The following is a 26,612-nucleotide window of genomic DNA, read 5'->3' on the forward strand; positions in this document are numbered from 1 at the left end:
GGTCAAAATAACTGAGGCAAAATTTTGACAACATCTTCTAAAATATTAGCATGTGGCCCCTGACAGTGACACTCTAAAGGTCAGGCTGAATAATCTCAGTGACAATAATGCCTTTTTGTTAGCTTACCCAAAAACAACAACCGAAAAAACTGTTTTTTTTTTTTTTTTTTTGTTTGTTGTTGCTTTTTTTTTTTTGCATAGCTTTCAATATTGCTGCACTCTCACCTCTGCATATTGCAAGCCCATCTCAGTTCTGAGATAATTTCTTTAAAGTTCTGAATATTTTTAATCCAGTTCTCCTTCAAATACATAATATATAATTTCTACCAATTATAAATACATCATTTTTATTCATCTGATTTCAATAACATGCATTTGTATAATTACTGTACAATCAAAATAGACATTGACTTTACACAGTGTGTATGCTTTTATTTCAGCAGAACTGTTCAGACACACTGCTCAACAAATCAAGCAAATGGGGAAATAAAAAGGAAAAAATAAAAGGAGGAGGGGGAATAAACTCTGGGAGGAAACAATCTCACAGTGTTTACAGACCCTCCCCCCCCCCAAAAAAAAAAAAAAAAAAAAAAAAAAAGAAAGGAAAGGAAAAATACTTATCAGAAAAAGGATTTATTAATACATAGAAAATCCCCACAATAGTTGAAACACACTTTAGAAGCTAGTAAACACGTTAAATAGAGTTGTGCCAATTACGCAGTGCCCAAGCATCTGCTCACTCTTAATTAGATGGGGAGGTGAATGACCACTGTTTATTTTCATTTTCCTCATTAATTATGAAAAACTGCATTTAATTCATCTTGCATGGTGAGAGACTGGCTGCGCAGATGTAAGTCGTAAGGGAAGTGGCTCTCTGTAGGCAACCTGAACATCGAGCTCTGCCCAAGGGGACCCCTGGGTGGCACTGCACAGTAATGCATGCCGTAATTGTAATTTTTGCCATAGTCCAAGCTTTCTTCTTGCTTCAGGGAAAATATCCCATTATAGTTAATTGGGGGAGGACTTAAGGGACCTTCAAACTGTGGGCTGGCACACTCTGGGGAAGTGCTCTCATAGAAGGACTCGTACGCGCTGCAGTAGTTGTAGGGTTTCATGGACTTGGAGTTGTCGAGAGTCCCATGCCCTGGGGGGGTGCCGAGCTCGGGGCTGTGGTAGGGGGGGTAGAAGGTGGAGTAGGGTGAGCGGGCGTGATGGGCGCCTTCACCCGCCTGGCCCATCAGAAAGCTTCGGGCATTCAGCTGCAGGCATCCCGCCACCAAGTTTGTTGTTGGCTGGGACAGACCCTTGCACAAGTTTTGGACGAAGGTGAGCAGGTCAGGCCTCTTGCCAATTCGCAGGATTTCAGAAAGAGCCCAAATGTAGTTCTTGGCTAGTCTTAAGGTTTCTATTTTAGACAGTTTTTGTGTTTTAGAGTAACAAGGGACCACTTTCCTTAAATTGTCCAGGGCATCGTTAAGGCCGTGCATCCGGTTCCTCTCTCTCGCGTTGGCTTCTTGTCGCCTGAATTTGATCCTTTCCATCCTGATCTTGCTCGTCTTTTTTTTCCGAAGACCCCTTCGCCTGGGCAAACCATTCTCATCCTCCTCTTCCCTCTCTTCCTCTTCCTCCTCTTTCTCTGTGTCTTCTCCAGGAGATCTTTTAATATTCTTTCCTCGGAGTACAATCTGCTTCGAAAAGCTTTCTGGGTTCTTCATTTGCTTTTGGTCATCGCTTTCTCTGGAAAACTTTCTGCACATCTGGGATTCTGGCATTACAACAGACTCATCAAACGGTAGTGTTAGCATGGTTCTATAATCTTAAGTTACCTGAAAGAGGGCCAGCACAATATTTAAATATTTCCATTTACAAAGTTTGCCGACTTACAGACACATCCTCATGCACCTTGAATTTGTCTGAATGCACGCTGTATGTATAGGAGTGCGTGTGCGTGTGTATAAAGGCACAGTCTACATTTTTCTCATGAAAGGTCAATTGCAAATGCTTATCAAAAAATAAGTATTATCTAGAATTTTAAAATCACTTGAAACATTCAGGATCTCACAAGAAAAAGCCACATTTCTTACAGATAAGTAGAGGAAATCAATATTTAAAATGCATGATTAGCTTTCTGCTCATTTATCTTATTTTTAAACAAGCCCTTCGAACCCTCACCACCATGGAATTCAAAGAAATGCAAAACATGATAAAGCAATACAGAAATTTCATTAATCCAAATTCCCCTGGGTGAAAAAATGGGAAGAACAAGAACAGTCTTAAAATTGAAAAGTGCCATATCTCTACTAATTCATGGTTAAACATTTTTTAAATCCCTTTTAGACTTAAATTTCAGAGTTTTTGTCCCTCCACATTTCTTCCTTTTTGATTCAAGATATTAAACTCCAATAAGTTACAGTGGGTGAGAAAATATATTAATGGAGCATCCCCCAAATTATTCAGCTAGTAATCAAAAATGAAGTTTTTTGTTTTTTGTTTTTTTTTTTTTTCTAATGATTTCTATGAAAATCACACACTACTTATTTCATACTTAGACAAAAATCAGGAAGCATTGAACCCTAAACGTATTCAGATCAGAATTAAGAAATAAAATCTCCCTACCTTTTTTTCTTTTTCCCAGCAAAAAATCTAAATCGTATTATATACTTAACTAGATTTAACTTATTTGCTTTTTTTTTTTTTTATTTCCTCTTTTATTTTTTTTTTTTCCCTCCCCCATCATTTAGAGGGGGGAGAAAATTTCCCTGCACGCTATAGCAGTGTTTATGTTCTGCAAGGCTCAGGCGTCTCCCCCAGCCCCTGGCTGACAGCAGCGGGCTGTGGGCTCTGGCTGCATTCGTGCACGTGTGCTCACAATCCAGGCTGAAACGGGGAAATAATTTCCCCATTCCAATAATTTTTGCTTTTGTTTTCAGTTTGGGAGCAGCAAACACTTGGACCCACAATCCTCAAAGAGACAAACAAAACGAATACAGGGACTTAATAGAACAAAACTAAACAAAAACCCCAGTAAAAAACTAATTCTAGCACTATTGTCTACATACTTGCAACATTACATAACACCAACGAAAGTATGCAATTGCATCAGAAGAATAAAATGTTAGGAGGAGTTATTAGACAGTAAATAGCATACATAAAATACAAGACAATGATACTGTATCTTTAAACACTTGCATGCACACCCAGCACCAACTGAAATATATCTTTATTTGTATTACCTTAGCTTTTTATTTCATTCAACAATCAGTTTTCATTTTTTGCCTTCCAAATCGTTTCAGTCTGAGTGTCGCATCGTCTCCTGGAGTCTAGATCTGTGTATATCTGCACTATCTCATTGATCTCTAAAAAGTGACATTGATGCCAACTGCCAGAGCTGGTACCCATGCCATCTGCTAGTGACGTCACGGGGCAGAGAAAACCACGTGAGCCTTTCTCCTGGGACCTTCATTCTGCACTGATCATCTGGCATCCCTCTAAGTGGGTACCAGCATTCATGTATCAACACAGAAGGTTAGACTGATAGAAAAAAAAAAAAAAAAGAAAAAAAAAAAAAAAAAGAAAAAAAAATCTGCACCAGCGTTGCACATGCAGTAGGTGCTTTTCCACTGGAGCTGCTTCTTTTTAGCAGCCTAGCTGCACGGATAGATGTGCCAACATTTGGTGCTATCCCTGCCTACAGGTACGGCTGCCCTGTAGTTGTTAATACGGTATTGTTTATACAAAAAGTGCTGTCTTGTATTGATCGAAGTCCCTCCGGTGCACCTGGTACCCAGGAAAAGAAAAAAAAAAAAAAAAGGAAGGCAGGAATCGGGATGCAATGCTGGTGCTATAGCACAGTCACAAAAAGTAGTTCTTGTATGATGCTGTAGTGAGCAATTTCAGGGTGTGGGCTTTTTTTGTTGTTTTGGTGGTTTTGTTTTTTTGTGTGTGTGAGTGTGTCTGTGTGTTTTCTTTCTTCTATTCTCCTCATCTATCTATCTATTTATGTATTTATTTTTGTTGTGCAGTGTGTTGCTCCAGTACACAGGATAACAGCAGCAAATCCCCTACTGCTGTTAAGAAATCCTCCCCTCATGTCCTTCAGCATTTTTTGATGTCTGCCCCCCAAAAGAGGCATTAGAAGAAAACTGAGAGTTCCTGTGTCACAGTGCGAGGAAGAAATGTTGCCCTTTCCGGTAATGCACGGTTTGCTGTGCAGCCCCAGTGATCTGCTCTCCCTCTTCCTGCCCACGGTGTGGGTGAGGATTTGGGGTGCTCACGGGGTTCCCTCCGCCTGCCTGGTCCTGTCGTGAGTGCTTCCCTGAAATCTCAAACCCGAGGTCTCATTGCTGGCAGCATGTCCTGCCTCTTCCTCCGTCCTTCCCCTCCGTGCTTCCGTGTGCCCCTTCGCAGCTCCTTCCCTCGTGCCCTTTTCCCATCTCCTTTCTCCCTCTGGCCGTCAGCTGCCTGCATCTCCTCCTCGCCTCTCCGCTCTTGCTCCCTTAACCCTTTTGTCTCTTCCCTCAGGCAAGAAACTGTTAAATTGAGCTGACAAAGCCTCCCGGCTCAGCCCGGCCGTGGAGCTTATGGCAAACTCCACCTTAGTTTGTTTTTTAGTTGTTTTGCGGTGTTTTCTTAGGAGGGGCACATCACACATAAGCGATATCAGGAGTTACAAGGAGGACAACATGTCATCTTGAAAACATTTTTTGAAAGTTTGCTTTTATTATTATTGTGTATCACTGCCTTTTAGCAACAAAGTAATCTCTATTTTAAAAAGCGAGAGGCTGAGTATGCTTTTAGTATTAAAATAATCCCTGGCAGAGCTGCTATTGTTATGGGTCTGTGTCAGCGTTTCTGTTATAAATCCTGTTTTTGAAGGGTTTATATCTCATCTGCGTTAATTCACATTGGGCCCAAGCTTGGGTTTAATGTTCTCAGCCCCGATCCAATTATTTTGTTTTCACAAAGTTTCATTTAAATCTGGACTTTCTTTTTTAATTAAAAAAAAAAAAAAAAAAAAAAAAAAAAAGAGAGAGAGAGAGAAAGAGGCAGCAGCAGAACAAGGTGTGCATGTGTGTGCTAGGTACATCTATGTGTATGTGTTCAATAATTTCATGGTCCCTGACTGAACTAAAATCCCTCCTCTAAACTTTTTATGTGTGTGCATGTAAAGATATATATTTTTAAGAGAAACAAGGAATATCAGGTCATTCCCTCTTTATAGAGCTCAGACCTCTTTATTTTTATTTTTTAAAGCATATGTATTTACAGTGAGAAAGATGTTAAAACTTAAGTGGCAACTGTTCAAAAGGAGCAAGAGCTGTATTATTCATAACATTCATTTCATTTGATCCCAAATATTATAGTCTGTGTAACAGAGGAGAGGGTAGAATCCCATTATTTTCAATAGGAATTTATGTATTAAGATTTATATTGTGGAAGGTCCTAAGGGTTGTCAACCTTTTCAAGGATATTGCATATTCAGAGTATTATACAATGCACGATAATCTAAATATGCAAAGTCCTGGGGAACTGAACCCTGTTTCAATGCATACTAAAAATATTACAAGAAATTGAAGGAAAGGTTGACATTGTAGTGTCTCTGTGTTAAGGGAAGGGCTGTAAAAATTTCCAGTTTATATCGCCCAACCTCCAAAAAATGCTTTTATTAAAATATTTTCTCTTTCTCTTTTTATTTCTCCTGAATTTTTTTATTTTTTTTTTTTTAACTACTCAAATGTTATTGTAAAACACAGTTTTGAATGGCTCATACTGGTACTAAAACCAAAATAAATGAATTAGACTGTGCTGGAGGATTCCCTCTGTAGTAGTAACATTACATTTTTGCAGATTCTTAATCCATCATTTGACCTTTTTAATATTTTCAAATAAATAGTGGAGAAACAAAATAGCTGAGATATCAAGGTTTAAAAAGCCTCTACTGTGCATGCATAATAACTTTTCATAAGGATTTTACTACACATTTTGTATTATGGATCCATGATATGCAAATGTGTACTGCTGTTAATATGCATTCACAGCATACCCCATAACTGCTGCTTTGCTGTCTAGTGTGAATGCATGTTAAGAATAATACACAAAACACAGTTAAATGTACTCCATAGAATGGCTACATGACACCAAATACGTTGCTGAACATATACCATGATTTTTTTCCAGAGTCCAAGCTGTATAGTTTTGAATTATAAGTGACTCTCTTCCAAATGCAATACTATCACAATGCATGAAATATATTTAACAGAGCTAAGCATTAACAGAGCCACTGAAATAAGATTGAGTTCAAAGGAGTGCAGAACCTCCACAGTGCACTGGGGGGACTGACCCAAACTGCACTGCAATCAATGGGAGGCCTTCCAATAACTTCAGTATGTTATTATCAGACCTCCAAGGAATGTCTCTACTCTTTTCATTATTATTATTATTATTATTAAAAAAAAAAAGTCATCCTTTCCCACTCCGACATATCTTCCAGTTGCACTGTAGCAGGAGAACTGCATGCAGACTCCAGGAACTCTAATGGTGTTTGCTCAGGACCAGTTTCTGATGCCTTTGTTGTTGGGGTTTGATGTGTTGTTTGTTGTTTAGTGTGGGTCATTCACTAGAAAAGAGACCTCATGGGAAATGGGGGACTGTTCAGAAGTGTGAATGAGAGTTAGCCAAATATTTTTCTTCTCCTCATCCCCTCATCTGTCCAGTGAAAGCACTGAAAGCCACAGCAACTCGTTCCCCATGCACGTAAGACCTGGTGCAAAATCCTGCAATGCAAAACACCCTCTTTCTTACCCCTGATTCAGAGTGTCCTCCTATTGCAGCACTTGTATGCACAGCCCAAATGCCTGGGGAGGACCAGAAACACCCCTCAAAACCTGCTTGGCTCCAGCACTTGGTGTCTGCATCTCAACCAACATGCCATATGCACTTCATGTACCTCCTGTGTATCTCATGTGCAACCAGTGCTCCGTAGCACCAGAGCAATGTACCTCCCCAACCAGAGGTGACCTAAACCTGTACAGCACAACCCCAGTACAGCACTGTAGGCTACGGACAGCTTTCTGAAGGGAACCTGCCTTTCCTGTCACATCAGCTAAGCCCTCTCCCACCACCACTAAGATGATGTACAGGGATATATGTCCTTCTCTCTGGAGAGATTAAAGACGACACTAATAAGGACCCTATATTCGAAGAACTACATTTGTCCAAGAGGATTCAGTTTAGTCTGAAAACGTGATTTTAACCCATCTGCTAATACTGCAAAACATTACAAACGTGCTATGCACTATCTAAGCCCTCCATAATGAGGATATACATTTTGCTCTAATCAGATATCCCTAGTTTTACGTTTTGAAAAGGCTGTTAGGGACAAATATTAAAAAGTTGCAGAGGGGTTAGTTACTCTGTTTTAATGGGAGTCACTTGAGTAAAGCATGAATTCAGAATCTGAAAGTGGAGCCTAATACTAACTGTTTATGGTTAACCAAAACCGCATGTGTGACCAGAAATTGTTCCAAGATTTCTGAATGACATGAATAGAATGGATATGATTTAGATATGACATACATTTGACATAATCCTATTAATTTTGTGCTGCTCCCGGCTTACGCTAATGTAAATGAGTTGGGAGACAGTGGAGCTAAATAACTTTAAGATGGAAGATGCATTTAAAAAAAAAAATTAGATAAACCTGCATTAACTTTGCTGCATTCCACCTCGCAAAGCAATGGAACGGCATAGCCTGAAAGCTTTGTTGCCAGATTAAGAGGTGATCTGTGCCTTGCAGGAATATGGGATTTAATGTACCCCTCTACCTGGGGAAAAATGCTGTACCCAGACTGGTCGCAGGACTGTGTCACTTCTTGAAACCACAATGGGTAAGGTCATTCCTATTGCTTCATGGTGTGAGGCAATCCTAGGGTACATATGAAAAAGTGTTCTTTTGTTGTTGTTTTTGTTTTGCTTTGTTTTGTTTTTCATGCTAGGTGGCAGGGGTTGTCATACTTTCTGCTGCTCTACCCTGAGGATGCTCTAAGCTCAGTAAGCTTGGCAGCCTTTTGCGGGTGCAGTAGGGACACTTGGCTGTGGCACGCATACTGGTGCTGCTGAGCAGTGCCTCCTCTCCAGTGGCAATCTCTGTCAAACAGCTAGTTGGCAATGCTGCAATGCTGTTTTTTTTGTTTTGTCTTGTTTTGTTTTGTTTTTTGTTTGTTTGTTTGTTTGTTTTTTCCCCCCTCCATTTCTTCTGCCAGTACCTACAGTGACTCACAGGCAAGCTACCTCTGTGTTTCCATTTTGAGGATGTCTCTGTCCCCAGCAAAGCTTGGTTTTGGGGACAGACCTTGCTGTCAGTTCCTTCCAGAAGAGGTGGTGTGTGTGTGTGGACACAGAAGAGATCTGCACTGTTTCCCTTTCTTCAGCATACCTCATGGCTGTGTGACACATGATTTTCCTTCATAAACATGGGGAAATCCTTACAAAATCTGTGAAGTCGATGGGGTAATTTCCTCTGCTTGTTGGAAATTTCCCCCTGTAAGAGGTGCCCAATTGGAAACCCTACACAGCGAGCTGATACTGGGGCAAAGCCTATCTTGGAGGCACCAATTCAGCTAGAAGAGCAGAAGGGCCTTGCAGAAAGCACACTCTGAGGTGCACAGTTTGCTTAGGATTATGCAGCATGCTCTAAATTAGATGCAAGAAAATAGAGAAGTTAAATTAACACTGACTTGATTGAAGCGCAAATCAAAACAGATGTAGAGCTTAGGGATATGGTTTAGTGGGGACTGTTAGCGTTAGGTCAGAGGTTGGACTCAATGATCTTGAGGTCTCTTCCAACCTAGAAATTCTGTGATTCTGTGAAAACCAAAGAATAATATAAAGAATAATTAAAGAATTAGTGGATGAGATCTCCTGAGATACTCTCCTTAAGGACAGAAGAACTGATCAGAGCTGGCAACTCTTTAAGGACACTTTTCTAAGAACACAAGAACTCTCCATCCCCATATGTGAGCAGGGAAGGCAGGAAACCGGGATGGCTGTGCAAGGCCCTGCTGGGCAAACTGAGGCACAAGACGGAAATGCACAGGCAGTGGGAGCAGGTTCATGTGGCCTGGGAAGAGTACAGGGATGCTGTCTGGATGTACAGGGATGGAATCAGGAAAGCCAAGGCATGGATGGAACTGAGATTGGCAAGGGATGCAAAGAATAACAAGAAGGAATTCTGTAGGTACATTGACCAGAAAAGAAAGGCCAAGGAGAGTGTGTCCCCTCTGATGGATGAGAATGCAGAACTGGTAATGACAGACATGGAGAAGGCTGAGGTACTTGACAACTTCTTTGCCTTAGTCTTCACTGCCAGTCAGGCTTCCCATGTCTCATTTCCCTGAACCTGTAGATGAGGACTGGAGGAGCAAAGTAGGGTTAGGGCAATCCCAGGCATGAGTACAGACTAGATGAAGAACTCATTGAGAAAAGTCCTGAGGAGAAAGGACTTGGGGGTTCCAGTGGATAAAAAGCTTGAAATGAGCCAGCAGTGCATGCTTGCAGCCCAGAAAGCCAATTGCATCCTGGGAGACCTCACTGTGGCCTTTCAGTACTTAATGGAGGCTTACAAGAAAAAGATGGAGAGTGACATTTTACACAGGCAGATAGTGATACGACAAGGGGGAATGGTTTTAAACTAAAAGAGGGAAGATTTAGATTAGATGCTAGGAGGAAATTGTTTACTATGAGGATGATGAGGCAGTAGAACAACTTGCCCAGAGAGTCTGTGGATGTCCCATCCCTGGAGGTGTTCACGACCAGGCTGGGTGGGGCTTTGGGCAACCTGATCTAGTGGGTGGCATACCTGCCCATGGCAAGAGGGTTGAAACCAGTTGATCTTTAAGTTCCCTTCCAACCCAAACCATTCCATGATGATTCCACGATGAATGTAAAGTTCTGGTGGACACTTCCTTTCCAGGAAATTATAGCATGTTTTCTAAGTGGAACGTTGGAAAAGATTCTTGCAAAGTTTTGAAAAACACTGACATTTCCATTATGTGCAGCAGACCTTTGAAACTCAGCAGGGAGAAAGCCCTAAGGCTAGAGAAATGACTTTTCTTTACCCCCATGAAATTTTATCCAGTTTCAGGTGAGCCGTAAGCTCTTAAGAATCATTTCTTTTCTCTTGCATGCATTCCTCAGGCAAATTTTAGCAGCATGATGAAATAATATCGGAACACCTTAGGGAGAAAAAAAAATGACCTTAGAAATAATAATTCCTTTAGACCTATTCTGAAAGCACTTAATTCAAGTTGAGAAGTTGAGTTGTGTACTGTAGGAGATGCCAGATCTACAGTTGCCTATGAAACTTTAATTCTCTCACATACAAATATACAGGTAGTTTCTTAACAGCAGAGTTCACCTGAGGTGCTTGTTTTTATGAAATAATATTAAGTATGGGGAAGGATGATTCAGGCTTACTGTAATGGGAATATCTGTTCCTTTTGGTTTCCCTTCTGTTACCTGAATTTATAAACCTTGGACAGGGCTCTTTCTGAAATACCAGTCTGATGAAGATAATTAAATTTTTGATTCAAAAAGCAGAAAAGCTGCACTATAAGGCATCCAAAGCTATTTATGAACTATGGCCTCCCTTACATTTCACTAATCTGTTATGGTTTTGACTTCTCACATTCGGCACCCATCAAATGCAGTGTGACAATACAAGTATTTAAAGACCTTACCAAAGGACTTACTTTTCTTATCAAAAAGAAAGTAACTTGAGGTATTAAAAAAAAATATCTAAGTGAATGTCAGAATTAAATATTTGTCATTATAACACTCCTATGAAGATGGAAAATGCTACTTTCCAGAAGGAAAAGGGTAGCACAAAGATCTTACGGCACAGATTCTGAAACTTTTTCCAGTTATTTACAATGCTCAGTGGAAATTTTAAGAGTATTCAAGAACACGTCTAATTTATAAACACTCCAGACGATACTTTTCAGGAGTAGATAAGATGAACTGCACAGTCACCTGATCCTCTAGCTTCTCTGCCTTTTGCTGTTGTAGAAAATTATACATACATTCACTGACTTGAAGGCAGTGGAAGAAAGACAGTAATACACTTTTGAAGGATCTTAACCTCAAGATGCAGAAAGTTCATGTCACAGCAGAGAGTGGAAGTTGGGTCATTTGAGCTATTTTCCCCTGAGAGTAATGGAGACTTGATGGCAGAATTTGACCACAAGTAGAACAGTTTTTATATATAAACTCTTTATATATATATATATATATATATATATATATATATAAAGCTGTTTTCTGGATTCAATCCTCAAGTCTCTGAGAAAGTGAAAGGCACAGCCAAATTCAGCTCAGCTGTAAAATGGTGTTCAATTTGGATTGGTGTATAATGTTGTTTTTTTTTTCCTAAAACTTTTGCTCAGTTGATGTTTAAAATAATTTTATTTTTTTTCCTAGGGACAAATGAACAATCCTAATACTTCTAGCTGCAGTTCTATCTATACATTATTGATGTTTCATATCTTTATAAAAACCCATTTTAATGTGTTTTTTCACCAAATTTCTTGGGCTTATACTTGTATATATATTTTTGGTAAGATCTGCAGATGTCTTTCAGGAAACAGTGTTGTCTAACAGCAGTAAATAACATTAGAAAAAAAACAACATGAAGATATGTTCTGCCACAAAGAGAGGTGAGGTTATCACATAATGTAAGTACAAGCTGAAGTGAACAGTAGTTTCAGTAATTTCCATCTCTTTATGTCTATGTAATCTCTTAAGAAGTTGTGTAAGCCATATGGTTTGCCAGCTTCCTCAGCCACCAGGCATTTAGAAAACCAGTGCTTCATACACATCCTTAAGCACACAATGTTGTTTTTGGAGGTAACTGCTCTCAAAAGTGGTCTCACCTTATGGGGTGTACTAAGGAAATCAAGAAGTAAGTATCTTTTGGCAGCCCTGAGTTTTGATTTCAGTCCTTGGGTTGGCTGAAGATTGGTTTAAATCCCTGAAGAATTTAAAGCAACCATGGCCAGAAGGCACCTGGAAGGTTGGCACAGAGCCCTTTATTGTGGCCATATTCCTCTGGGAACATGGCCTGCTGAGCCCAAACCCTGCTTGCATTTCTCTGTTGTGCTAGTTACCATATAACCTGACTTTCTAACTGGCTTGCGTGGCCCTACTGGGGGCCTGACTTTTTAAGTTCTTAAAGTACTGGGGAAAGGTCATACAGGACGAAGATTACAAAATGCTAAAACTGTCAGTTGTCAGCAGAAACAATACTGAATATACATGTATTATTGAAAAATTGGAATCCCCCCATTTATTTTTTTGCTATGATATTGCTTATAAAGTCAGCTGGTATGTATGGCCTTCGATTAAATTGCTAGTTCTGGAGAAATACTTCTTCAGTTCAATACTTTAGTACTGCAATGTAACCAGGCAAGGAAAATATGTGCTTTACAAAGTTTTCAAAGATGTCCATTCTGAATAACGTACTATAATATGTACAGGGCCTTGTTCTTGTGTTCAAATTTTTTATGTGTGGGTTGAAAGTGTCTAGAGAGGCATGCTGGCTTCTGTGTTCTGCACTTGGACCTATAAGACATCCCACTATATAAGCTATCAAGGTAAAATACATCTCAAAAGAGTACTTTGCTATGAATTTTGAAGATAGCCGTTTGGAGAATATTTGCTGTCAGAAGCAGGTAGTGACTCGAATAGCTGTCTCTCCCTGTATCTCCAAGCCCTTGGAGTAAGCAGTGTAAATACAGCTACATTGATTATGAATTAGTGAAGCGATCGAGGACGTGCACTTGGTGTTACAGCCTGCTCTTTGTAGCACTGAGACAGACCATGGGAGTTTTTCAAAAGCTGCCTAGACATGGCCCTTGGCAACTAGCTCTGGGTGGTGCTGCTTGAGCAGAGGGTTTGGGCAGGATCAGGATGACCTCCAGACCTTCCAGCCTCCAGAGGACCCATCCATCCTCAAACATTCTGTGACTCAGAGCTCCTGCATGCTTACTTGAAATCAGGGTGTTGAGAGATCACAATTTGTGAGGTTTAGGTTGTTGAGGTGACGTTTAGGTTGCTGAGGTGAGGTTTAGAGTAAATACTTCAGCAATACTACCCATTGATTTTGATTTAACATGTTATTCAATCTCTTCTTGTGGTACCAACCAACATCAGTGAGCTTCCTGCAAAGACTCTGCAAATTCTCCAACTCCTTTGGAAACTGAAATCTGGATTATGAGCAAGATATTTGCAGTTTGGTCTTGAAATAAGAATTGGCAGAACATAGAAGACATTTTCTTTCAGAAAACTTCATATTCTTTACAGCACAAAACTTTGTGTATTCGTGCATTGAAATTAAATTTCATTTTGAGAATAGGAAAATTAAGGTCTTTAATTCATTTTAGAGGGATTCAAAAGGACATCTTTTTTTTTTTTTTTTTTTTTTTTTTTTTCCAAAATCATATACAAAACACAAAACTAGAAACCAGAGCATTTTTTTTTTTCTCAAATTGAGACATTTCAACTGAAGTGGAACAAATATTTACTGAAAATTTTGCATATTAGAGCACCTCATTTTTTTTTCTTTGATTTTTTTTCATATCTGAAGAAAAACAAATTTACAAATATGAGCTTTCTACAAATAAAGGAAATGTCTGAATTTCAATCTACTATACTAAAATCCCCATGGCATCTGAGCTAAATCATTGTTTAGAAAAGCCAAACCTCTTTCAGACATACGTTCTGGATTTACAGCTTTCACTTTATTAATCTATTCCTCTATCATTTACTACATCATATAATTCAGATATCCTATTGTTATTTAACTATCACAGATAAATGTTTCTACATAATTTCCAAATCTGTTTTTTCTTTTTCTTTAAACATCAACAATTTTCTGAAGTAGCAGTTCAGACTTCCCTATACCCTCAATTCAGTTTTGCCAAACACAACACAAAAAAGATAGCCTTTGTTAAAAAGTTTAATGTTCTTAATTAGTTGAATTGTCAGACTAATTAGAATACCAATTAGAATTGGCAGGGCTATCGTTAATTTAGAAGTGCTGTGGTCTAGTGTTAATCGCTATTAAACCTTATAGTTTGTGAAAGAGAGAGAGCAAGCAGATGAATACATGCACATGCAAACTCCCTCCCCTCCCATTTTAAATGTTAAGGGTCCATAATCATAACGATCTGTGCTGTCAATGTGTACTTAGGGACTGTTGAATCCATGGAGACGTTGATGCAAAGTTAACAACTGTTTACGCACAATAATAGCATTTCCGAGTAAAAACTGAACTTTTTGTGTACTGCTACTAAAATGGCAAAATCCCATCAGCATCTAGAAAAGATGCTCCGAGCACTGAGGACTCTTTATCAGGTATGTGCAAGAGAAAATCAATTTGAGTTGCATTTACTTTTGGTACCATTAAAGTTGCTTTGTATTTCTTTCAGCACATAGCAAATAACGATCTTGCAGCACTGTACAAACTGAAATTAAGCTTCGATGCCTGCTGGTTCAATAAGTTTATATCAGTGTTTCATAGCCGGAACTATCACTCAAATTCCCACAGTGAGTCAGCCACACAGTGAGAAATACACTGAGGGTTCAGCAACTTTCAGTCTCTAGATCTAACCCACATGCACATGTGCCCTTCCCATCGACCTAATTCTAACTTTTAGGTAAAGAGAAGAGCATGTGGCAAAACAATTTTGTTCTTAAATCTCAAAGAAAAATAAAGAAACTTCTATTCAAACTACATACTTAAAACATCTGTTCCTAAATGAAATCACAAGGGACAGTTTCCTGAAGGTGGATGCTGTAAATATTGCTGTGAAATCCATGTGCTGCATCCACACCCGCTCCCTGAGCCCAATTTATGTCTACAAGTGATTATAAAAAAAAGTGCTCAGGTGGCCAGAGAAGTATGCGATGTGATAGCCTGATGGGTCCAAGTCCCAAGTACAAACATAACATTTCCAAGGTACAAATATATATTCCACTTTGATGCTTTCTCTAGCTGGACTGCGTTGCCTCCTGGTCTCTCTTGGTGATAGATTGAGGCAAGAGTGATGGTGCTGATTACTATTTATCTGGGGCAATGGTGGCACAAGCTAGAAGAGGATAGATAAAGGACAAAATAGAAAAAAGCAAGGTCACAGATGACACTGTCATCTGTGGAGCACGTGGATATCCTATCGGTAACGTGGCATAGCATAAATGTTTTTCTGTTTCTCTCTAGACTGATCTAGCTTAAGCATTTTTCTGTTTGTAGCAAAGTTTGTCCATGGCCTGATATAATACAGCCGGATCCAATCATGCTGCCTCTTCTATTGCAGAAATACCTATAACTCAGTTTCAAAGAATTCAGATGTTTAAATCATAACTTGTAAGTTTATGGTCAAGAAATCTTTGCCTTGTTCAAATGGCATCTCATGCACTAAGGCTTTATTTAACCTCTGTTTATGTAAAGCTACAGTAGAATATGATGTTTGTGTCTTGATTCTTGCAGAAAATGTTATGAATTTGCATGCTTTCTATAGGAAATGGGATTTAAGAGTCAGCTACAAACTTAAATTACATAGTTTTTATCATGTTACTACTCAGAGCAAATTTTGTTTCTTTTTAATATTTTTTTTCTGTAAAAATCTGGAAAAAAATACGGTATGTTAACAGAAATGCAGTGATGGAAAAAATGATTTACTACAAGCCAGCATTTTAATTTTTTTTTTTCCCTAAGTGGGTTGGGAACTGCATGCAAAGTCCTTTTCTCTCTGCTCTTTACATTACAAGGTAATTTACATGAGAAATTAAAAGGGGAACTAAAAATTAGTAATTGGTTTCCAAAAAGAAACAGCTTTTCTCCCTAAGCAAAGCATTTCAAACATTTAAGACCCCTCCCCCTCAAACCCTAGCTGACTTTTTTTTTTTCCTTTAGGGATTTTTGTTGACTACGTGTCTTTTATTCTTTTTATTTAAGTACTACTACACTAATTTCAAGGCTTTGGTTTGGAGCTGCCTAAATACTATAAGCAATGCCACAAAGCCAACTTGAGGCCCCTATGCATTTAAAATCCATCCAAAAGTCTACTCCAAATTCATTAGATCCCATTTTCAATTAGACTTTTTACAAGGAAAATAGATTACTGTCATCTTAGGCCGTTGCAACCTATGTTCTCAGCCATATATTTCATGCCATAGCTTCAGGTCTTTGGCATTTAGTCTTGCAGAGCTCAAAACATTATTATTTCAGTTTTGTCCAGGCAGACACACAAACATGAGGTTGATAGCATGTTAGAGGCTTTGCACTGAGCTCAGCTCCAGGTGGGATTCACTCAGCACCGTGTCAGATGGGTAATGAATAACAACCCTGCATTACACGTGAAGTTGCGTGAGGACTCACGTACCCTCAGCTTCCTCTTCAGCAGCTGCCTGAGTGAAAGCCACAGGTCTAAGATTGTATTTAGAGAATGGAAAGAGAAGGTACCATGTTTTTCTGGGTGTCTAAACTAGGTGCACTGAATTACTCCCCACTACTTCTGTGTGTGTTAGATAACTTGCTTAGGATGGACAATTTTTTGATAGCTATTGAATTGAATTGAATTCCATGGTAAGTTTTTGTAGGCTCAGGACCAAAGCTGGTTAGAAATATTTTGCCAGATGCTAAAACAGTTCTCACAAAACAGATTTTCCTTGGACACTTTTCAGTTTTAGTGGAACTTGTTGACTAACTACTCAGAAAGTCCAAACCAGTCCCTTGTGGGGTAACTAAGTCTCAACAGGAGTCATCTTTTTGTTGGATGTTCCCAAACTGTATTTCTCTAGTCAGTTGAATGTCTGTGTGTCCTGTCCTAGGAAGATACATTGGTGTCCAGGAGTGGTGTGGGCCCCAGTTCTTTTTTATGTATTTTGTTCTGTGGCTATAATATATTTTCCAGGGTGCATTGTAGTGCTGTCTCTGAATGACCATCCCTTGGTATCAAGATTAACAGCCTAGACAGGGAGACTGGCTTGCAGTGGAGAACTTGTTCAACTTGCTCCTGAGCAAAACTCCCACGATGTGAACTGTCGTCAGAGAAACAGGCATTTCTCTGTTTTAAGTGTCTGGCAATGAGCTGTTGTTTCCCACTTTGTATGTCAAAGCTGAAAAGGTTCAGTTTCTGAAATTTAAATGTCTTTTTTTTTTTTTTTTTTTTTTCTGTTGAAAATACTGTAGGGGAGTACATCAAACAAATATTGCAACATTTCATCATGGCTGGGATTGAAAACAAACACTGAAATTTTGGGATAACTCACTGGGAGAATATTTTGGCTTTGGTTTAGTTTTAACTAGCTCAAGGTGCCTTGCAGCCACAACTGCATTTTAGCCTCTCATATATCAGGATTGGCATCTCTGCCTACTGAAGTGTGCCCAAATGAAGGTGAGCTTCTAAATGTAATCAGGGAGAGCAAGCCAGACTTTTTTGTCTCAGGTGGACATGCTGATTCAGTTGCACTTTTGTGACCTGCACTGGTGGAAGCCCCTGGCCCTGATGCACTGGCCTGCTTCACATCTTAGTGTGGTCCTGCTATTTTGGGGCATTACAAAAATCTCCCCCTGTCCAGTCTCAGTATGTTTCCCCATGAAACTGTCCTTTCTGAGCTACAGCAGCTATGCTGCAGCAATGATGGAACAGAGAGGGAGGAATTGTTCTGCTCTTTCAAAACAGATGAACAGCAGTCCCAGCTTGCTTCTCTGGGCACCTCACCACTTGGGTGAGAAGGCATCTTTGTGCTCAGAGTGCCTGGAGGCAAAGAACTGTGGTTGTGGAGCTTTAGTATAGACAAATGATTTTCCCATTTTACTGCTATTTCCCCAATCGTTATTTTTATTTTTTGCTTAGGTGGTTTGCAGTTACCATGCTTATTCATTCTATTGTTTGCCTTTAGGGCTTCTCTGTGCCTTTTCTCCACCATTAGTCTGTTTGCTTTTTTTTCCCCCAGTGATTTTATATGTAATCTTCATTTTAATCTAGCCTGTTAGTTGTCCTCTTGTCCATTGTAGATGCAATTGTTTCTAAAGAGATTAACAATATTAATTAATTTCAGTTTGTTACAACAGACCTTGTGTATTATGCCATCACTTTCACTCAAGTGGTCAAGTTTTCATTATCTTTTTTTTTTTTTTTTTTTTTTTCCCTTTTTTATTCTAGCCATATAAAGAATTAGGAAGGAGATTAAATCCAATGCCAAAAGCCGTCCAAGCCTGTGAGAGGAAGGACCACATAGGGATATAGTCCACAGCTGAGAGAACAGGAATTTTCCTATTTGTTTACACCTAAGATCTGTTTTACCTCATGTTTGTATTTTGGCAATAGCCATTGCCAAAGAGAGACCCCGAAGAAAAAGACATTACCCTAGTTAAGTCTCAGCCCGTTCCCTAACAGTTGCTGAATTCTGTGAGCCCTGAAGCATGACCCAAAAATGTTATTGTAATTAATTATGGTAACTCTGATATGCATATCAATTCTTTTTTGCAAACATACATTTATGAATGCCTCTTCCTGTGGCAGAGAGCACACCAGCCTAAGTACATACAGAGTGTAGCCCATCAAGGGTGCTATATTTTTTTTCTTTTTATTTATTTTTTTCCTTTTAAAATCCCTTGCTGTGTATGAGAAAATCAGTTGCATCTCAGATCTAGTAAAACAGTGGGGTTTTAGCTATCTTTTTGCCTTCTTTTTTATCACAGAGCCTTTTTTTCCCCCTTCCTTTAGAATGAACAAGACCTTGTTCCGAATCCATCACAATCCTTGATGAGTTTCTGGCAATGGTTCCTACACTGCCATAAGGTTTCCTACTTCTGCACCCTTCCTCCAGATATCACTGAGTCAGTGCACAACCAAAGACAAGGCTGCAAATTAGCTCAGTGTGGTAGGCACTCTGCTGCACCAGAGCTGCCAGTCCCTCTCTCAGAAAGAGATGGGGGGACTTTAACACTTTAAAATAAAATAAAATAAAATAAAATAAAATAAAATAAAATAAAATAAAATAAAATAAAATAAAATAAAATAATGCTGGAAAGTGATGCCCTGGTGCTGTGCATTTGGAAAGCATTCATCTGAAGGCAGCAGGATGACTCTAGGAAGTGCCATCCTCCTCCAAAGCAGGGCAAAGGAAGAGGTCATGGCTGTAGTCCTTGGTTCTTGCTTCACTCCCATTCAATTCTTTTTTAAATATGGTACTAATAAATAGTGAATAATATATAGCAAAATGCTAACAGAAGTCAATAGCAAGTATACTGATTTACTTGCCAACAAAAAACAAAAGTGAAAATGTTAACATGTGAGTGCTGCTCCCTGTATGAAGAAGTGCCATGTTCCAAGCATAAGTGCAAACTAAAACCCCATTTGTGTGAATGCTTAATTATAAGGGTGAAAACACTGTCAATCTTAACACTCATCTGGGTTTCATCTTGGATGCCAAATGGGTCTTGCTGTCCTATATGTTAAGAAAAGTCTTAATTTCACAGCCCTGACAGGAGAATAAATATCAGCCAGAATAACTGAAAGGGAATCAACATAGACTATCATGATGGAATTTTTATTAGCACCACTTCTTTTTTTTTTTTCCTTTTTTTTTCTGACTATATGTAAGTATACAGAATCAAGAAAATAACTTCAGCAATAAGTATTGACAAAAGTTTTTCAGCTATTTTATGAGCATGATCAAAAATAATAATAATAATAATTTTGTTCACAGTGCCTGCAGTGAGGAAGCCTAATGCAATTTGCAAAAGACGCATGTGCTGTTGAAGCTTTCTAATTGAAGCTAACCCATCAAAGAATCCAGAGACTTTGTCAAATGTCTTAAGTTATATCTTATGTTCTGATGCAATTATTATTTGAATGTAATTCTTTAAAGAACACTATAAACAGTCAGAACAAAGTCCCATTGCCATCTCATACCTATGCATTATTAAAGAGTTACCTGTGGAGTTTTGTCAAAATCTTTATATATTAATCTCTGAAAGCTTGTAGGGTTGTGAAGAAAAAAAAAAAAAAAAAAAAAAAAAAAAAAAAAAAAAAAGGAAAGAAAAAAAAAAAGAAAGGAAGAAAAAGAAAGAAAGAAAGAAAAGAGGAAAAGAAAATAACAAAACCTGTTGTTTTCTAATATCAGGCAAAACTGACGGCAGGTGGGGAGGACTGTACTGTGTAACAAACAGTTTGGATCCCATGTGAATCGAGAATCCTGTAAACATAGAAAAAGCACAAAGGCAGTTTGTTTTTAAATAAATATTTTAATTTGCATGATGTTAAATGGGAAAGCCATTAGTGCACATCAGTATTGTAACCAAAGGTGGCAAATTTTATCTTTGGCTGTTCCAAAAATTGTCAGTTGAATTTGATTTCATTTTTTTGCTTTCCTCTATTTCCCAGAACCTAATGCACAGGATTTCAGATTACCAATTCAACAAGATTTTATTCCAGTGTTTGGATAAGAAGGATAAATAAATAAGAAAGAAACAATCCTATGGTTCCAAATTATGAGGAAAAATATACAGCTCAAGTTCTGTTTAAACCTAGCATGATGAAGGCTCTTGGAATTTAATTACCTGTAAACCACATTTATTGTTTCAATTTAAACCCAATAATTTAAAGCATAAAGCAAAACATTTGCTAATGCTTTTTCTTCCTTATTTTTATATCAGGAAAAATTTTACATGTCAGATGCCTGAATCTCAGAGATACAAGGAGAGCAGAGCTGTTGACTTTTATACCATCTTTATCTGTTTTTCAGACTGTTTCTGTGAGACGGATTATCACACTTGATCACATCCAAACTCTCAAGAAAATGCTCTGTAAACGTTTCACATCTATTGAAATGATGGCTTTTAACAGTGAAAAATAAACAAGTGGAGGATGATGAAACCTTCTGAGGGCTGTGGGAGATACTGCATTTCTGGTTAGCCTTAGCTTGCGTGAGATAAGAAGACGCACATTGCTTAATGCCTTTCTAAATCTCTTAGGAGAGAAGTTGGCTCTTGGGATGCTTGGGACCTGTACACTGTAGCTTTGCTGTGGATTGTGTAGCTCCATTTGATTATCTCCACCATTGGGAGGGCAGTGTTGTGAGCATCCCTTTGCCCAAGCTGTGCTGGGGTGGTGCAGGGATCTAGGGATCAGCATCACTGTCTGGGGACTCAAAAGTCCCCTGTTGAATTGGATCATAGCCAAAGTAACGATCAAGGCCAGAAAAAGGCTCTGCAAAGAGTCTTTTCTTTAGCCACTTTTCCTTTTTCCAGACAACCCATTCAAATGTGATCTAGTGAGGCTGGAGGAATGAACCGCATATACCTATGATGGTTTTAGCAGATCCGGCTGCCTGAGAGCTAGCAATCCATTCAGGTAGAGCAAACTGAGCACTTTCCTCCAGATTATCTTTCATGTATGTATAAACAGCATTTGCTGCAAAATGTGTGAACTACGGAGCTCAGAGTCACAGCCTGCAGCACAGCAAACTGGCTTTTCCTGGAGCTCGTAATGTGATAATTAAATTGCTAACAGGCACCTTAGTGATGGCATTTGCTGAAGATGTGAAAGCTTCTCACAATCATACCTTTCTGTAGGGGACTCATCAGTAGAAACAAAGCTATCAGAATAGATTTTTTATATATATATTTTCTTCAATGAGTACATTAAATTTTTATGTGGAGTGAAATGGGACAGGACGTGTTTCCCTTCCACTGCACAATGATTTATTACCCCAAAAAGACCGCAGAACTAATTAGCAGAGTAATTAATTAATATAAATTTGCATATTTGCATTTGCAATTAGTGCAGCCGACTGATTAGTCTGAAAATGGGAAGTTTGACTCATTAGATGTTAGTGTCTGCTGGACCGGAAAGCGGCTGCCAGATGAGGCAAAAAAGCATAGAATAAGCATAAGCGTGTGTGTGCGCGCACAAGCTCATCATGTCTTTTGTTAGAAGAATGGAGTGCAAATATGTGGTCTAAGATACTAAGACTGCTATTTAAAAAATATATATACTTTTTTTTTTTTTTTTTTTTTCTTTTTAGCTATTTTTCCCATTATTTTCCCCTTCCTGCAATGAACCACTGCAACCATGGAGCCCAGCAAGGCTTCTGAACAGTGCAGTCTTTAAGGGAAGATAGAAGATAGCTGCAGATATCCTGATTTAGGTGCCGAAAGGGAGCCGTAAGGAGCCTCCTTGCCATGTGATAGATGGGACAGGGGTGTTTCCCCTCATCCTAGTTACATTGACTAACCAATTGCTAACGCTGAGAAGTCAAACTCGGCAGAGCCCATAGAAGCCCAGGAGAAATTATTAGCTTTCTAGGTTGTGCTGCACTGTCATTTTTTTCCTCTTTGGACATTCTAGTGGGTGTGCCTCATTGTAAACATCTAAACATCCTTCTGCTCTGCATACCTGAACTCTGTGCGCTGCACATACAAGGGTACAGTAATTTCCTGCAGTTTTCATGAGGTTTGAAAGAATACTGGGGAGAGGTGTGCCTGCCAATTGGGTCATAGGTTCAGATGCCATAAGTATCTGTAGGATGAATACTAATGCTCCTCTCCAAGTGGCAGAGCAGAACAGAGATGGTTTTCGTGTGGGATCAGTAGAAGATGTCCTGGTACCTACTGCGACATTTTGCACTGCTCTCTCTGCTATGGTTGGAGGAAACCACCCATTCTACCTTAGCAAGACTAATTGTGTCCTCCTCAAGACTAGTGTGACTGGGGATAGGGTATTAGCGGGGCTGGCCCCAAAACAGCCCTCTGAAAGCTCTTTGGGTCTTTTTCCAAAAGCTTTGACAAGAGCTCAACAGTTGATGGGATTCTGACACTTGTGTTGGTGTTGCAGAAGAATCCATCACTGGTTCAGTGTGTTTACATCACACTGTAATCCAAGACCTGTAGCAGTTTCCCCTAGCTCTTTTGCTTTATCACGGTATGAATGTGGGCAAGTCACTTTGCTCCTCCTCATTTTATTTTTATTTTTTTGGTACTAAGCTTAAAAGTTTAACTACAGCAGTTAGAGCTACAGAGTAGGTGCAGTTATACTTGCAATAAAGGGTATTTCTACTCTGTTCAAGGAATGAGTTTAAGCTAACATTTACTTTGCAGGTAAAAATTCTGTCCCCTGTGGGAGTCTGCTGGTATGCCTTCATTAGATTGTAAAATCTAAATGTAATCTGGGCCTAAGTCAACAGGAATATCTTATAAACTTGGATCCATTAATTTCTGTGAGATTTGCAGGTGTTGATTAGTTCTCAAGATGCCCTTGGCATATTACATATATGCAAGATAACTCAAAATGTAATCATCCCTATGAAATAAGACAACCCCTATATTTCCTTTAAACTTCTATGGCAAGGTATAAAAAGCAATATATTATTTTTTTTATGTCAGTCAGGACATTCTAATTCTACATTTAAAACATAAATTAGGAATAAGTTACATTAACATTTGAAAATTATTACAACATGAACAAATTTGATTTCTTAAATATTGCTTTAATAATTAAGTCTATTATTGGCAAGAAATAATTTGTAAATAACTATCTTATGAAGAAAGAATTAATATGGATAAGTGATGTTACTTAAAATATTTTTTTTAATCACTGCAGGTGAAGATATAGATTTTGTCATCATTCTTTTGATAAGAATAGTTTTTACAAACCTTGTCATAGTCAATTGCAAATGAGAGAAAACATTAACATCAATAAGCAAATGAGAGAAAACATTTTAAAATAAAATTTGTCCTTAGTGAATATCATCCTCAGGTAAAAATTGAAGAGTAATCTGTAGGACCAAGTAACCAAACTTGCTTTTGAGCAAATCCATGCTTGATATGTAACCAGAATTCCAAATACATTCTGGACCTACAGAGGTAAATTTGTTCCCACTGCTGTTTTCAGCACGCTACTTCCATTTAACCCTCTATCCACATCCTTAGGAAACTTGACTTTAAAAATCTAGCCTTGTAGGCAGGTGAGAGTTATTTGGGGCACGGATGGACATATCTATATGAGGTGACTGTGGCCCGGGAGTCATGATACTGTGTTATTTAGGTGTTGATCCTGATGTAGGACACGTAGCCTGTGAACAAGGTGTATTACTGTTTCTCTGCACTCCAGGCACACAACAGTCCTCCTTGCAGGTTAGGGTTGCTTGGTACCCATCAGCCCAAAGTGCAGACAGATGCATAGATCTACATGTCTGTAAGCTCCCAAGTCACCAAGCTGCTTTTTGTTTTAATCTACAGACAGCTGTGAATTTGATTTTGGAGCTAGACTGAAATAACTGTCTTCCTGTATTTACAGCTCTGTGTTCTGACATTGTCTCAGATTCTGGCCATCAAAACTGTGCTAAAAGGAAATAATACTCTGCCCATTTAGGGACATCCTTTCCCTTCTGAAATTCTCAGACTCAACAACTGAGAAGCTGTTCACCTTTTCCTTAAACTCCCCCGTGCAAAATAGCAAAACATTCTGTTTTCATGAGACCCAAATGCTTCATTTCAGCTTTATTGAAGAGTTGCATTTTGATAAGGCTGTTTGATTCCAACCACAAAGTAAACCCTTTTGCAGAAGCATGACACATAAGCAAACAGAAAAGTACAGGGTGTACGGTGCCTGCAGTTGGAGAGCACCCCCAAAGAGAATAGAGCGGCAGCAGTGACACAGCACTCTTCTTGGCTACTGTACAGCACAAAGAAAAGGATCACAATGCAGCTATCTTCCTAGGTCTAATTAGCAGCATGGGGCCAAAGGAAAAACCTGTGACATTCAAAACTGATACTGAGGGAAAAGTAATCTGTATCTGTGAGATAGAAGAAGGGCAAAAGCCAGCTTCCATTTGGACTCTGACATTGCCTGCGTCAGTAAGACTAGCAAAATATGGAGACCTTCCACCCCAAGTGTTGGAGAATTTCAGATTGAATATAGGCACAAAGTGAAAGGTCATAAGCACAGTTTCTGTCTGGCTGACACAACAGTAAATCAGTCCCGATAAAGAAAGTGGTTTCACTTGATAAAAACTTGGTGGCTGCGCAATCCATTTCACAGCAGAGGCAAATAAAAAGGGATTTTTCTAACAACTAAGATTTTCATTTATTTATTTATTTATTTATTTATTTATTTATTGCCTGCAGACATAGGCTTTATCCTGGAAAGAGCAAAAATAAATCACTTCCCAAGGCTGTGGTATCAACAGTTCAGATATTTCAGCATCTGCTTTAATAAGCAAGGCACAAAGAGGTAAACGAATTTCAGTGTCTGACAATCTGACTAAAGATTTTGATTTAAAGGTGGTCAAATGTCTAAAATGAGTACAACAGGATAGAACATGACAGCCTATGCTGTCCTTTGCTATAGGATATTATTTATCAGGACTTTGCAGCGTATTCTGAATGCAATGAGGCAGGTGAGGTTGGAAGGGGAGACAAGCAGCCACAACATTTGGTAGGAAACACCTGCTGGCCTGTTATCGGCACATGAGATTTCCTGGAAAAAGGGTGCATGAAGCATGAACGTTGACAGGAGGTGAAAACATACATGACAACTTAGAGGTATACAACCGAGACGAGGGAATACCACCACTCAGCCAAAATTCAGGAATCATAAACTAAACCTGGATCACAGCAGCATGTAAATCACTGCTTAGCAAATTAAGGACTTTAGTCAAGAGGCATCATGAAAAAAGTGAGTGCTGTAAAACAACCTCCCCCAGCAAGCTGGAAACAATGTGTTGGGTGACTACTTACCTATTAATATTGGCTACAGCAGAAGTCACAGGGCCTCCATAACAGCTGGGAAGGGGCAGAAATCTGGAACTCGAAGGACACTGCTGCCTTAGGAAAGAAATAAAATGCTTTATGAAAACACGGAAAGTCCCACCACAAGGAAGTGCTTTGCAAGCAACAGTTGAAACAGCACTACTGCAAGAAGCTCCACAGTGCAAGGACTGAGAGATCAGAGATTTCAAAACAGCAAAATGATGTTCAGATGGAAAAAATATACTATTGATGTATTTCCTGGATATCGGGAGCTTAATCAGCACATAGATACTGTACAGTTACCAATGAAACTGATCACAAACTCCCCAATGACACTGACAAATCTCTAGCATCTTACTGACCAGGAAGACTTCAGTGCAGCATTTTAAGCTGTGAAGGTATACCTTGAGAGCACAATGCAAGACCAGAAGAAAAATACCTTAAGGACCAGTTTCTTGACTGCAGTTGTGTTGAACAGCATGTTGCAAAAGGGGAGGAAGAAGTAAAGGAGCAGACGTGCCGCAGCAGCACTTACCAGGCAAGAAACAGAAAGTGATGACATAATCTTTTGAATGAAGGGATTGTGTCAAGAGGGTCTGTACAAGAATAACTCCAGGAAAAAAAAATAATAATAATAAAAAAAATGAAGTGAATTAAGGAAAGTGCAGCAAGTTGCTTTGCAAAGAAGCAAATAAGCTGTGGCCAGAGCCAGAAAAATATTCCCTTCATATAGCACTATCCAAAATACATGTTGGAAATGGAAACATGTTCTCCCACTTCAGCATCACTGTGCTGATCA

The 26,612-nt window shown here is 39.0% G+C and overlaps 1 protein-coding gene across 2 annotated transcripts; it reads right to left on the minus strand.

Moving 5' to 3' along the window:
* Positions 1–614: 614 nt before the first annotated feature.
* Positions 615–25,888, minus strand: NEUROD6 (neuronal differentiation 6). Of its 2 annotated transcripts, none has more exons than XM_084509695.1 (2): positions 25,802–25,888; positions 615–1,826 (listed from the first exon to the last, which is right to left on the minus strand). In XM_084509695.1, exon 2 carries the CDS (start codon positions 1,803–1,805, stop codon positions 792–794), a length of 1,014 nt encoding a protein of 337 aa, XP_084365821.1. In that variant the 5' UTR covers positions 1,806–1,826; positions 25,802–25,888; the 3' UTR covers positions 615–791. The 2 variants fall into 2 exon arrangements, with proteins under 2 accessions (XP_084365821.1, XP_084365820.1); XM_084509694.1 differs by lacking the exon at positions 25,802–25,888 and adding an exon at positions 3,234–3,462.
* Positions 25,889–26,612: the final 724 nt, after the last annotated feature.

The sequence above is a fragment of the Aythya ferina genome (assembly GCF_964211825.1).
Source record: "Aythya ferina genome assembly, chromosome: 2".
NCBI classification, from domain to species: Eukaryota; Metazoa; Chordata; class Aves; order Anseriformes; family Anatidae; genus Aythya; species Aythya ferina.

Coding starts and splice junctions, on each gene's coding strand:
- NEUROD6 (XM_084509695.1), bottom strand. CDS start 1,805: ATGCTAACACTACCGTTTGATGAGTCTGTTGTAATGCCAGAATCCCAG.